The sequence below is a fragment of the Crocodylus siamensis genome, chromosome 4 (assembly GCF_052110815.1).
Source record: "Crocodylus siamensis isolate JL-2025a chromosome 4, ASM5211081v1, whole genome shotgun sequence".
NCBI classification, from domain to species: Eukaryota; Metazoa; Chordata; order Crocodylia; family Crocodylidae; genus Crocodylus; species Crocodylus siamensis.
The window spans coordinates 236,184,627-236,198,802 of record NC_143398.1 but is presented as its reverse complement, the minus strand read 5'-3'; the positions used below and the strand labels follow the sequence as shown (position 1 = coordinate 236,198,802).

Below are 14,176 nucleotides of genomic sequence, written 5' to 3'. Positions count from 1 at the left end.
ATCTGATTCAGTTCATGGGATGGATCACTCAGAGAGCTTACAAAAATGTAGGCAGGCTCAAGCAAAAGCAGTTCCTGCTATGATCCAGTGTAACCAAGAAAAGAGTTTAACAAAATCATGCAATCCCATTAAACGTGTCTTCTGCTCCAGAGGACTGGAGAGAAGCAAATGTTATCCCTGTTTACAAGAAGATGTTCTAGGGATGATTTTGTACTCAGCTGCACTCAAAAAAAAGAATCAAGCAGGACAGTGGGTTGTGTAGGGATTGTGATGATGAATAATACAAACTATACTAAAAAGGAAGGCATCTTATAAAGAAAAAGCGCAGCTTGATCTGAAAGAGTATGTTCTGCTTTGGCCAGCCCATCTCAGAAAGGAGGTTAACATTTAATGAAATGAGACTGACCCAGGATGAAAAATATGGGGAAAAACAACTAGGGGTATGTACCTTGAAAAGGTCATTAATAAAATAGCAAACAGACAAGAGAGCTCAAGAGTTTCAGTCCTCTGTGTCTCATTTCGGGCAAGGGAAAGTTAGATTCAATTAAAAAGATAGGAAAGTGAAGGAAAGGAAATACTTTTCCGTTCAACATGCAATCAAACAGCGGAACTCGCTGTCAGAACATGTTGCTTATGCCAAAGTCTTAACAAGACCTAAAAAGGAGCTAAATTGTTTTAAGGGCATCATAGAAAACACCTTTACAGAAGGGATATCAAATGTCACACTTCATGGTTTAAGCTAATCACGTGCTCTCAGAAGCCAGGAGTAGACCTGATTTGAAGGCTGGATTACTACACATCTGCCTATAACAAGCTTCCTACATCTTTTGCAATCAAACCAAACTATCAGGAGAGGCTGCTGGATTATACAGAGCTCACGTCTAATCCACCAGGGCAATTCCTCTGTACCTGCCAGAAAGGCAGCAAATTAAAAGAACTGAAATGAAGGGCAATTCAACATACCATATATGCAAGTCCATGGTCACTTGTCTTCTATCGATTTCTTTGGTATAGACTTTTACTCCATTGATTCTAGGGCACTGAAAGAAGAATACACACAAGCTAGGACACATACTGCTTCTTTTTAGTAGGGGCCAAATAAGGAGCTTGACCGTTTTCATTCAACTCATGGACAGAGTCGTTGTTAAAAGCTTTCACCAGACAATACTTAAAATGAGCGAGTAAACTGCCAGGGTTGGTTCAGTTACAATGAGCATTTAGGAGCAAGGTGGAGAATGACTGTTGTTAAAGTGAAACATTTACTGAGCAAGTTTATTGTTTCACATTTCTCACGTCCCAGGGCAAACTGGACACCTGTCTAACAGCTAGCAGCAACGGCCTTGACAACACAGTGTTCCCAGCTCTGAATGCTATCGAGCAACATCAACACAAGTCCAACCTCAAGGGCCCAACCCACAACCCAAATCCTGCCGGGCAACCTTGACAGTCTCAAAGAGGAGACTAGGTGCAAGCAAGTCATGCTGTATTTCCCAGATTTACAAGGAAAGCATTCAGCTACTTGTAATGAAGGTGTGATATGAATGGAGGCTGATACGGGGTGATATGCATTTCCCAGCCTCAATAATGCAACATGGGCAGTTGTTCTAAAAGGCCAACCTCCCAGTCATTGGTACAGTGCCAGAGATCCCTAAATCTGGTTATATCCTTCTTCCATTTATGCTGAGGGGCCTACTTAAATGAAATAATGGAAACGGAGGGCAGGATGGCTCCAAAAGAAAATGTATCAATGGGAGCTCCAAAAGGACTGTGATAGTGCTTCAGTCCCCGGCATTATGGTAACAAAGGACTTTGTGCTCGAATCCCCCCATGTTTGGTAGCTCAACAGAACAAACTCTTGTTACAGCGCTCCAAGGAACCGGTCCTACCTTCTCCCCAAAGTGGATTTTGGAAAAAGTACATGTCTTCAGATGTGCATTCTTTGCTCTGATCTTTGGCTCAATTTTTTCCCGAAAAGTTTTCTCCATGACCTCCCCAAAGTACGGCCAGGCCTGTTCAAGGATCTACAGGGTAATGAAAGCACAAACATGCTGATAATTTGCTGTACAAGATGCATCTAGTGCAAGAATAACTTGCGTTTCACAGCACATTAACCACCATGCTTTTTAAAGTTTAAAACAAGACCTGTGGTTTTTAATCACACTTCCAAATGGGACTTGATTGCATCCTGTAGGTTGTTAAAGATATTCAGAAGCATTTTAACTTTGTTATCTATGTCCTGCCCTGTACACGTTCATTTTTTCTGCACCAATTACTGCCTTTTGCACATTTGGATCAGGAATTTCAGAAGGGATCAATGATTCTTCCTTGATCAACCTGAGATACTGTGAAAGCATTTGACCTTCAGATATTTGGTGGCATCCATCTTTGGAAAATCTGGCTGCTCCACTAAGGCATCTGAAACTGGGAGTATGCACAAAAAAATTTGTTTTAAAGAAAAAAAATCTTCCTTGTCCTACTTTTAAGTGTTCTGATAAGCAAGAAGTTGACAATCCAGTTTGCACATGGTGACAGGGTAAGAATGGTAGGAGGAAGGAGATACATGGGAAGCTCATAAAATACCACATTTCCTCAAATCTAAGATGAAGTCACCTCCCCCAACCAGCATGAGGGAGAAAGCCCCTCATCTTAGATTTGAGTACAAAGTGGGGGGAGAGGGTCAGGGCCAGAGTCAGACCCAGAGTAGCTGCTTGCCCCTTCACTTTGTGTACCCTCTGTAGCAGCAGCAGTGGGGGCATGAATAATTAGATTGTACACCTGGAAAATGATAAATTTATAAATCTTCCATACATCAAATCTAATTATTGGGGGCTCATCTTATATTCATGCAAATATGATAAGCTTACTGGTACCCAGGCTCGCTAACTCCAGGACTAAGTTTTGGCAGTGTTTTGAATGCAGTACAGGGGTCAGCCTGGCATTCTTAAAAAGTGCCCCAAAACTTAATGTTTTGGGTCAAAAGCATTCGAGTGTAGTACATTCTATACTAAACCAAATTTGGGGGGAGTAGTTCATTTTGATAAGAAAAAAATCTAATTTCAAGTCAATTCAAATGGAATGTTTCAATTTTGTAACAGGAAAAAAAAAAATGATTGACAAGAGCTCTAAAAGGGGGAAACGAGAAAATGTAACCTCCATCATCTGGACAAGCACTTGGCTCAAACTAAATCTACTCAGGCTTCACGTGTTTAAAATACGGGCTCCCTAAAACACCAAGCTGTTATTTTTGTTAAGCGGGAGAGTTAAATTTGTGTTGGCAGCTAACTCCACAGTAGCAATGGCTCAATAATGATGGTGCCAAAAAAAGTTACATTTCAATCAAAAAGTCTCACCTTGTTCAGCCACTCCACACGTTCCACATCGGGGAAGTGAACCTAATTGCACAGGAAAATAAGTGAATCATTGTGGCCAGAGCGAATTAGTCACAATTATACAATCTTTATGAAGATATAATGAGGATATTGTTTTAAAACCTGTTTCATTCACAAACAACCCCGCAGAGCTTGGAGGTATACAGTCTTTAGTTACGTATTTCATCTTGCATCTGAATGCCCTAAACTCTCCGAATACTTTTTTCTTTTAAGAATTTTTTGGGCCAAACCAGTTCCAACTTTCAACTAAGCAGGGCTCAACCATTCAAGTCTGTGTGGCGCTACTGCCAGCGAATATCCTACCTCTCAGACTCATCAGTTTGGGGCATCAGATACTCCCAAATCAGGCTTCCTATGTGCAAGCCCCAAGCCTAGTGACTTTGGAGTTCAGCTGCCCCCTACTCTTACTTGCTCCTAGCCAAATGGCTGAAGAAACAAGCTCGGGGGAAAGCCTGAAAGCCATCCCCCATATTGCCATAAATTATGTAGCCAAGATCTTTGCATTTGGAGGCATTTGTAGACTCTTGTAAGGGTCAGTCTGCTCTCAGTGCAAGGTACAGGCCTTCACCCTCTAACTACACTGAGTCATTCAAGGCCAGGAAAACGGTATCTCCCCTACCAGGTAAGCTTCTTTCACAAGACTTGAAATCCTTCCTCTCTCTCACTACCAAAAAACCACTTGCTCTTAGGGACAGTGACCAACAAGTGGTTGGCATGAAGTCTGGTTCGTCTCCTTGAAAGCTTCACATCGCATGGCTATCTTACTACCATTCAGCCACTGATGCTAGATTAGTTTTTATACAGACTCACAGAGAGTCTTGCATTTTCCAACATTTATGAAGTACAATTCATAAGGGGCAGAAAGAGCATATCACCACAGGCCACTAAAAGCAAGTTTAAGGAAGAAGGTGCAGTGTGGGCCAAGATCCCATTTAGAGCTGGCAGGAAACTTTGCACAGAAACACTCCTCAGAGGTTTCTTGCTTTTGGTTACTTCAGCTGAGCAAATAGTTCTCATTGTACGAATTAGGCAGTGCTGTTCTGAGATATGCCAATTCTCCAGTGCTGCCCAGATGTGTTCTGGACATAAATGGAGGATTGGGGCATAGGTAGAGGTAAGGACTTGTCACAAAATGTTCCAAGATGCCCACTCTTCCAGCCCACAACTTGGCTACCTGGTAAACCCCACACATGGCATCTAAACCAAACTGAAAACAACTCTCAGATTAACACTGGCTGCAAGAACGGTTGCATTACCAGTGGCTGCTACCCTGCCGACAAAGGCAGCTTTCTTCCAGCAGCTCACACCAGTCAAAGGTGCAGACCAGTACCTGGTTATCGCTCTGCAGAAGTAATGGATCTAATTAACTCATTTTCAAATCATCAGTTCACTTCCAACCAGATTACGTGTAGGTTGCACAATTCGATCATGTGCCCAGTTGGCCAAGACCTTCAGGACACTGCAGGACAGTGTTTGAGAAGGTCCAGGAAGCACCACAGCTTCTTGTTTCTTGTAGAAAGGCCACTCAGATCCCAGGCAGCTCTCTACAAGACGGCACTTGTAGGAGTTGTCTGGAAATGGTTCCTCCAGTTTGATTTTTCTCCAGTATGATTTTTCACCCTCCTAGATATATAATTAAGCAGCCACTTGACCTTGTCCCACAGCAGATGGGAATGACACCTATCAATGTAGCATGCTGTTTCTTCAGTAACCTTTAAAAAGTACCTTGGGAACTTCAGGAAGAAGTGCAGTATGTTCATCTTCGGTTCCCCCTAGCTATAGGATTTCACAGATCTGTCTTGACAATTATTACATTAAAAGCAATGTGATACTTTCTTTAATGGTGTTTGGCTTTGATGTTCTAAAAGGAAACATCTCTTTTTCATAGGCAGACCTGGAGTGCACTGAAATGCCCAGGTACATTTACATGCAAAGGCTCCAAAAGGGACAGTCAATACAGATAAAATGCTGCTGACATTTAAAGTGAAGCAGGATTACAGGAACCAGATGATCTCCCCCTCCACTGTCAGCCTTTTATCTTGCAGAGAAAGGTGCTTTGAGGGGAAGGATGTGGTGCTGATGGAGTTGGTCAGTTAGCAGCTTCCAGGTAACAAATATTTATTGCATGGCCCCCCCAAACCCAGGAGTCACTGTCATTACAGCTATTTTAGTGGATGAAGGGGCATGTTTTTGTAAACCCCCCTTATCTCTGGGGGGGGAGGGGAGGGGTCTCCAGATTATATTTGAAATGCAGTGATGGGGTGGGGGGGCACTAGGAAGCTTGGGCTGCTGCTGCCGTCTTAGCCTCTGCCTCTTCTGAAGATGAACAGAGCCGTCAGGCACAAGGCTCTAGCATGCTTTAGAAAACTAAAAAAATAACCCAAAACCAGCTCTTGACTTTTCATTGTCCCCACACCCTCCATCAATTGTACTTTGGAAACACCACAGCAATGTTCCAGATACAAGACTTAAGTTGCCTGGCTAGTTTGCATCATTATAGCAATTAAACATGGCCAGGCACCAAGGGACTTGGGTTCAAATCCTTGCACTGCCAGGCTTCCCATTTAACTGGGCAAATCAATCTCCCCATCATTTTGTTTTCCACCTGTAACCTGGGAGAATAGCACTAGTCTATCTAGGATGTCATGAGGATTAACTGTTCAGGCAAGCAGAATCTATGTTGAGGCCACTTAAATATATAAAGCAAGTAAACTAGGCTATGGGTGAACACATCAGGTACATTGTGGAGCATGACACATGGAGAGCATTTCAATTAATCCAGAAGAGCTACAGTTTTATTGTACTGCCCACTATAAAGGACACGTTTCCCAAGTGGATTTATACGTGCATACAGCTTAACGTGGGGGATGCATCTTGCAGGGCTGCTGGGGAGGTTTTTGCAGAAAAAATTTCCCAATGACTTCTAGGAAATTTTGAACAGACAACCGTCCCACCCCACAGATGTCACTGAAACCACAGAGGTTTGCGGATGATCCAGTTTAAGAAGCAGAGGTCCTGAGTACAGGTGCTCCAAGTACAGGGAACACATCTTTCCCTATTTTCTTACTTGTCACTATTCATATCAAGCTCATTCCTGCCCCTAATGAAGTCAATGCCACAATTTCCAGTATTATGCAAATATTTTTAAGACCGTTCTCAAAGTATACTCCCCCTGCAGCTGCCTTCTCACCCTCCCCTGGTATACCTGTGGTACACTGATGAGGACATCTTTCTCCCTAGAGAAATTCCACGAGGACTTTAATGACCTCCACCCCTCCATCAACATGACCCCTGAATACTTCCCCCAGCCAATTCATTTCCTGGACACCACGGTGAAGCTTTGCAATAGCCATATTGCCATCACACTGCACTGGAAATCAACCGATCACTACAGCTATTTTTGTGCTACCAACTTCCGCCTAAGCATACCACTAGTTCTGCCATCTACACCCAAGCTCTGTGATACAACCAGATCAGCTCCGATCTCACCACCTGCGGTGCACACCTTAGGGTCCTGTTACAATACAAACCCCATGACATGAACAAGAGAACCTTTCTCGTTGTTGCCTTCAGCCCCCGGCTTGAACAACTTGGGCACCTCTTTAATGAGCTTCAGCCTCTACCGGAAGGACGGTCTCAAGGTAGACATCCAGGCTCGCAGGCACCTCTCCCCACCACCTGTGAACCTCAGACAACATCTCTCCAGCGAGACTGCCTAACTTAAATTCTCCCCAAGCCACCAGAGCTTGCTACACACCCAGATACCAGCTGTGCCTCCTCATCACCACAGACCACACCACCGCTACCAAACCACAAGAAACATGACCTCGGGCATTCAATCACCTGCTTTTCTAACAATGTCACACACATCGTCACCTACTGAGAGTGCCCCTCTGCATGGGTGTATCTAGGGTGAAAAGAGGGTGCAGGAGATGCAGCTGGCTCTGCAAGGGTGGCAGCAGTCACATACACCCTCAACAGCACCAGCTGCCAGGGCCTTTTTTTGCCAGGGAAAGTATAATTTCTGCAAGACACCTCCTTCCCCAGAGGCAGGCTACACCTACAGCCATCACTATGACAAGAGTTTTTGACATGTCTGAAATGACAGAGCACGTCTGTTGGGTTTTCTAGAAATACTGACTTTTAGCACTGTACTGAGGCTCTGTGAATCACAGGTAGTTTGGCTTGATTAAGAAGCTGAGAGTCTTTTCAAAAAGCACTCCTGATAACATGGGGAAGGACTTTCCTGTAGACAGGCTACATGGTAACACACAACAGGATGAGAACTGAAGGTTCCTACATTGCTCCAAGACTGCGACAGCAATGATGGCAAATGATCAACATGACACAGGAATGCAGAAGCAGCATGTTCAGCTTCCCTTGCGGGGAAGCTCTGCCTTGGGACCCCTCAGGAAGAAGCATTATATAGTCTCCTTCTCTTGAAAGACTTGCCTGGAGCCAGCCCTGCCGTGGCTTCTCATGGGACAAGATTCTGGCTTGAGATGCTGCCTTCCCTGGAGCTCTGCAGCAGCCCCACCTGGGAGAGCTCCTTTTTGGGGGTCAGCTTCCAGGAATGGGGCTGTTTTCCTCTTCAAAAGGGGTGAGGGTCAGTCCTGATGTCCAAACAGCGCAGCAGGCTACTCAGCTCCAAATAGTCTTTGTTGTGCACCACCGCTCGGACCCCTGCTTACTCTCGACTCTGTCCTCCCGGGGACTAGTCCTTTCTCTCTTCTCTGCCCTCCGTGGAGCTACCTGCCCCTCTCCCCCAAGTCTCTGTCCTCTCTGGGACTATCCTTTCTCTCCCCAGCCCTCTCAGAGACTCACTTTCTCTTCAGGCACAACCAGCCACCCTAGCAACAGAACTGTTAGGAAATACAGTATTCAACACAGGGACTAACAGTCATCCAGGAAAATCAAGTATAATGTCACGGGGAACCAAACAGAGTGCTGTGCTGTTTGGGGCTCCCACGTTCTCCCGGGGTAAAAAAAGACGCCTAGAGGTCCTACTCACAAAACTGTTTATAGCACCTATTTATATCAACCCATGTTCACACAGAGCCCCCCAAACTGTTTCCCACCAGATTTGCAGGCTACAACTGCCCGCTTAGCCTTTTTCATCACACAGCGTTAATCCAACGTTAAAAAGGTAGTGAAACGAAGCATATGGTAAGTCAGCTTCATGACTTTCTGGTCAATGTTCATCACCCCTTGAAGAAGAGATAAAAGCAGAAACATGGCTGTCAATCCACAGACACTGTCAGGGGAGTCCAAGGCAGGCACGTCTTCAAAGTAAAGTTTTAAAGTTAAGCAGGCTTCAGCACATGATGCAACTTTAAACAAAAGGAGTCCTAGATCCTTCGACATCTTCTGTACGATTGCCAGCTTTCTTACAGTGGGGTCTTCCTCCCAATTTTGAGGCTCAGCAAGAGGAGAGCTAGGAACATGGTCTATTTTTAAAGGAAAACAATTCTGTAGCCAAAAAAGCCTTTGTAAGAGAACAGCCCCACAATAGGAGAGAGAGTCATTGTTGCAGTCTGAAATGTATTGTGGCTTTTACAAAGGTCAGATTATAAAAAACTGCACCCTCAGTAATGCACTATACCCAGAATCCAAAAACCTCTATACTCAGATTCTGGATCTGATGCCCATGAATATGAAATCTTTTTTTTTTTCTTTTTTTTTCTGTTTTTTTGCACCGGTCCTGGACGCACCGGAATACCGGGTCAATGCATGGAGTGGATGGAGCACGCTCCAGTTCCACCACCCAATACCAAAAAGAATCTGCCAAATATAGACCTCCTATGGAGGACATATCAGAGACAATTACCCTGGGAAAACCACCTGATTGCCTTTCCTAGAGTGACCCTGTCACATTCACTCAAGGAACATTTCAGATTGCTCCATCCCGGGCCAGCTCTCAGAGCAGATCCTTACACTCGGGGCGAGCACCATTTGGGTGGGTATTACAGTTTTCTCTGGTTGCTTACACACTCCTTTTACTGATTAGGAGTACTAATTGCATACCATGCCTTTTTATTTTTAGAGCTCTTGCTTAGGTCCACCTGTGCTTATCACAACCAGTTATTGTTCTTGTTCAGGAGAGACAACCAGTTAACCAAGACATCTTAGGGCAGAAGTACAGTCTCACACTGGCAAAGTCTTTAATAGACCTGCACCATAATTCACTCATTCCTGAACTTCTGTCTTCTTACCAGTCGAGTCTCATTCACACTCCCACATCTGAATATCAAAAAAACAGGAGAATATGGTAAAGATGTATTTTTAGAGACATTTCTACTGAGGCCTTTCAATGATCTTGGAAAAAAGCCTAAGAAGAAAAGACAGACAGAAGACTCAGGAAAAAAATTCTGAAAAGCTGAGAAATGCAGCTACGAAATGGGGCACTTGAAAAAAAAACCCATGAACATTTTATTAAAAGAATTTAAAAAAAAAAAGTGCTGGAAAGTGAGCTAAATTGAAGTTAAAAAAAGAAAACGAAAACTAGTATCTATGGAAAGAAAGATAAAAAATTAAACACTGATTAGAAGGATGGAAAAACCAACCACGCGTATGGAAGAGAAAGGGAGCTGGCGAGTGGAAAGGTGGTAAAATTTAAGTAGAAGCCAGAAACCACAGCAGGATTTTTTTTTAATACTTGTAACATTATTTGACAGAATTATATTCCCCTATTGCATTAAAAATCATGAGTCTGGTTTAAAAAACAAATGGTACAACTATATGTTCCCTCCTTTTGCTTTCTGAGTTTTAGGGTGCATTTCTTCACATTTCCCATGGAAACCAAAACTAAAAAGAGAGAACTAATATTGATTCCAGCAGCTGAAACACATGGAAGCACAATCAATCTCTCAACTTTGAGATAAAACTGTAAGCATTGTCAATGCTGCATGCATCAGTCTTAAGTGATTTATGTTGTCAAAGGGGTGTAGGTTTAGCCATGTTGGTTTAAGGACATATTCACCCAAAGGACCTTGTGTGCCTCCGATAACTTTTATTAGACCAACTTAAATAGTTGGAAAAATTTTTTTTCCAACTATTTAAGTTGATCTAAGAAACGATATCAAATTCACCTAAAGAACCTTGTCTCCTTATGTTGCCAACAAGTTTTGAAGTAAATCAGAAATGCTACCTACAAATGGAGCTCTGATTTCTGCAGAAGAGGCAGAGTCTAGTGCAGTGGTCTCCAAACTTTTTTGATTGTGCACCCCTATCAGTAAAAAAATTTTGAGCATGCACCCAAATATATGTATATTTATATAAATATAAATAGAAGTTCTATTATTTTCTTCCCGCACTCCAATGGATCGTCTTTCGCACCCCACTTTGGAGACCACTGGTCTAGATAACAGGAGCCCTCACAGGGTAGAAGCACTAGTTTTGTCAGCAAGGAGCTGGGACCAATTCTGTGAAGTAAGAGGCACCATCAGTTCTTGCTGAAGCCTCCCAAACCTTCCATAATTGGGAGCCTGCATCAGGTCAACTCACAGCCCAAACTGCAGCACATCTATGGCAGTGCGCTGTGCACGTCGATCGGTAGAAAGGATTCAAAATATCGTTCTCTAAAAATAAACTATTTTTCTTTCAAAAGGGAACATTAGTCCCTCACTGCATGCGTATCAAACACAGATGCATGAAACAAGTCCGAAAGTTAAATGGACCGGTGCGCAAGAGAGAGAATTGATTTTCATTCTGATTTCACTTCAAGCGGAGACTGAAAGTGTACTCTACCACCACACGTGGAAAAGATGACATTTAGATTTTGAATTTCTTTCGCGTTAACACCTTCAAACTGGAAATCTGAGTGTCTAGCTTATGACCTGGTTTTACAATGGGGAGATGGATTTTTAAATGAGGCTAGGGGAAAATAAGGAGGGCATTTAACTTCTGACAGGGCAACGTTTGGGGAGCAGCCAAGAATGCAGCAAATATTGATTACACTGTATTCCAGTTGTCTCAACAGCATGGGTGGGAAAAGGGGATTTACATCATCTGCTCCCTGTCTTAATTATATCCACTGAAAGTTTGGATCCAGGGGCGGGTATCACTGAACACTGTAACTTTCAGATTGGAATTCATTACATACAGCAACGTACTGGATGTTGAAGCCTTGCTTTCTGGCCCTGGAAATTACTGCTGCCTTTTCTCTGCCACTCCCTACAGCATCCTGGTACACATCCCAGCTTAGCATGGCAGTCAGGGGAAGGTATGAAGACACAGGTGCATGAACTCTTATTTATCCACGATAAAGAGACAGCTGATGTTAACCCGAGCTGGAAGTGGCAATTCTCTCTTGCAACAAGCCTGGTATTTACCTGCCCAGCTTCCTCCTACGTACACGGCAGGAAATACACTATGTAAACCCTTTTTTTTCGTACTGTAGTTGCAGACTGGCAAAGCCTGACACCTCCGTCTGATGCAATACAGGTACTTCAGACAGAGACGCAGACCCATTCCTGTACTGGCGATTCCTTCACATGGTAACTAATTGTTTTAGCTGCTATCATCCAAGCTGTTGCACAAGTGACACGTGACAGGCCCAGCCTCTCTACAACACACAAAGCAACTCACGGATTAAAAAACAAAGTCACATAGGAGCAGGGAACAAACCATGGCCTACTGACAACCTTTTCCTTGGGACAGGTGCAGGTCACGTTACTGGAGCCTCACCAGCTCAAAAAAAAGGATGCTGGAAAGCATTTCACTTACTGTAGTTAGAAGCAACAAGGAAAACAGCTGTCGCAGGGAAAATACTGCAGCTGCTTTTACAGGTCTCAGAAAACACGCAGACAGGCTTGCTGTAGCTAACCTACCTGCTTGCTCACACAGAGACTTCGCTCCGCACAGGGGAACTAAGTTTAAAAGGGGGAGCAGTAAAATGGCAAAGCTTTGCTCCAGCAACCCCAAGCTAGGATCGGGGATAAAGCCAACTGGTGGGACTCGACATAGGTCTGAGTCTGGCTACATCCCTGGGCTAGGACTTCAAACCAGCGTAAGACCGCTCCCGAGAACCACAGCATCCATACACACCTCTTCTCACAATGCAACCGATGCCAAAACGTGCAAGAAAATACAGCCAGTGCACCCAGGCGCAGTTGTTCCCCTCCGCTGATTCCTGCTCAACCCAGCCTTTAAAACCATGGGAGGCTCGAAAGTCTTTCTAGTCCGTGTGGACACAGTCACTTGCCTTCACGGCTCACTATCTGATTCCTGCTAATCTCTCTCCACTCCACAGGTGTTAATCCCCCTCTCTCCTGTTCATCTTGTCATCCCACACTTCAAACTATCCTTTTTTCTGGCAATTTCGCCGTCGTCACCGTTCCTCTCATCTCTTTCACAGCCCCGCAGGCTGGCGCGGGCTTTACCAAAACCCCTCAGCTCAGCTGTGGCCACGTTACCTCAGGCGCACACCCGAGTGATGGTGAAGCACTGGAGGCGAGAGAGATGCTGACAGCAGCTGGAAACTATGGATCCAGTACTTTTACTGGAATGACTACAAGACTAACGAGTCTTCTGTAAGTATCAAAAAACCCACACGTAAACTTCTCACACGGATCTGAGGGAGGACTGCGCCTTCCGACAGCGGCACTGGGTTTTGCTGAGCCTAAACTGAACACGAGAGGCCCGACGCCGCGGCACGGCAGTGCCCCCCCAGCCAGGCAGGCCCCAGCCGCGCGGCCCCAATCCAGCCCCCAGCCTGGCGGGGCCGGGGCCGGGCGCTCACCCAGGCGGGCAGGTGGTGCAGGGCGACGCCGCGGGTGATCGCCTCCCGCTCGTCCTCCAGCAGCCCCAGGGCGGCCGCGAGCCGCGAGCGCTTCCCGCGCCGGTTGCGGCGCCACCACGTCCACAGCAGCAGCGCGAGGAGCAGCCAGCTGGCGCCCAGCCGCGCGCAGCCCGCCGCGTACACCGGCACCAGCCACAGCAGCGCCCGCGCCGCCCCGGCGCCCAGCTCCGCCAGCGCCCGGCCCGCGCCCGCCCGCATCGCCGCCGCCGCCGCCGTCGCCTCTGCGCCCCGCTCCTTCGCGCGCCCGCCCGCGCCGCGCCGCCTCGCCTCGCCTCGCCCCGCCCCGCCCCCAGCTCGCCTGCCTGAGGAGACACTTGCCACATTTTGAGGCTCCCTAAAGCGCGGGTCGCGCCCACAGCCGCTTGTCCGCGGTGTTGGCTAGGCGCGCCCGGGTGTCTGGGTCCATGAAGACGGTTTTCCCCTGATCTAGATCCCTAATTATAATCCCTAATAGTGTGCTGTTATATTCAAGGTAAAATATGGACACTGAACATTTATAGGCCCAGGGTCTGCAAATGTTTGTGGAAGTGCTTAATCTGCTAATACGAGGATGGGACTGTTCAGTCACATTAAGCACTCCCACAACTGCAGGACCAAGGCTATGTATTTTTCCAGGCATTTATAGCTTCCTCAGGTATATTCTTTCCCCAGATTTAGCAATGGGAACAGTCTTCATTAAATGCTGTTAATAAGAAAAACTCCTGCTTTCAAAGTCCGGCTGTTTTTGTTGCAGTGCTGGCCCAAGACGTGTAGCTAGTGTGTTTAAATGAGAAAGGTATTGGTCTTCTGCTGTCACTGAAACTGTCAGACCCTCTATAAACATTTTCCAAAAAACATGTCATCCCCGAATTGAGAGCAGGCACTGGCATTTGAGCCCCAGAGGAATAAAGAGGGTGGGGTGCGGGGTGGTTAATGTGAGAGTAGCCTCCCCGAGCGTGTACAGGCACCCTTGCAAAAGTCTAACATAGGAAACCCCTATGACACTTCC

General features: G+C 45.6%; 1 protein-coding gene and 1 pseudogene across 2 annotated transcripts in view; both read right to left on the bottom strand.

Moving 5' to 3' along the window:
• The window catches only part of ESYT3 (extended synaptotagmin 3), a 56,783-nt gene extending 43,344 nt beyond the window's left edge, over positions 1-13,439 (bottom strand). For both annotated transcript variants that reach the window (XM_090045921.1, XM_090045922.1), the window contains exons 1-4: positions 13,129-13,439; positions 3,351-3,392; positions 1,887-2,021; positions 964-1,040 (exon numbers count right to left, since the gene is read on the bottom strand). In XM_090045921.1, coding sequence (XP_089902047.1) covers positions 964-1,040; positions 1,887-2,021; positions 3,351-3,392; positions 13,129-13,386 — 512 coding nt within the window. In that variant the 5' untranslated portion in view covers positions 13,387-13,439. The remainder of the gene's footprint in view (positions 1-963; positions 1,041-1,886; positions 2,022-3,350; positions 3,393-13,128) is intronic.
• LOC149867680 (U2 spliceosomal RNA) lies at positions 9,075-9,253 on the bottom strand (annotated as a pseudogene).
• Positions 13,440-14,176: the final 737 nt, after the last annotated feature.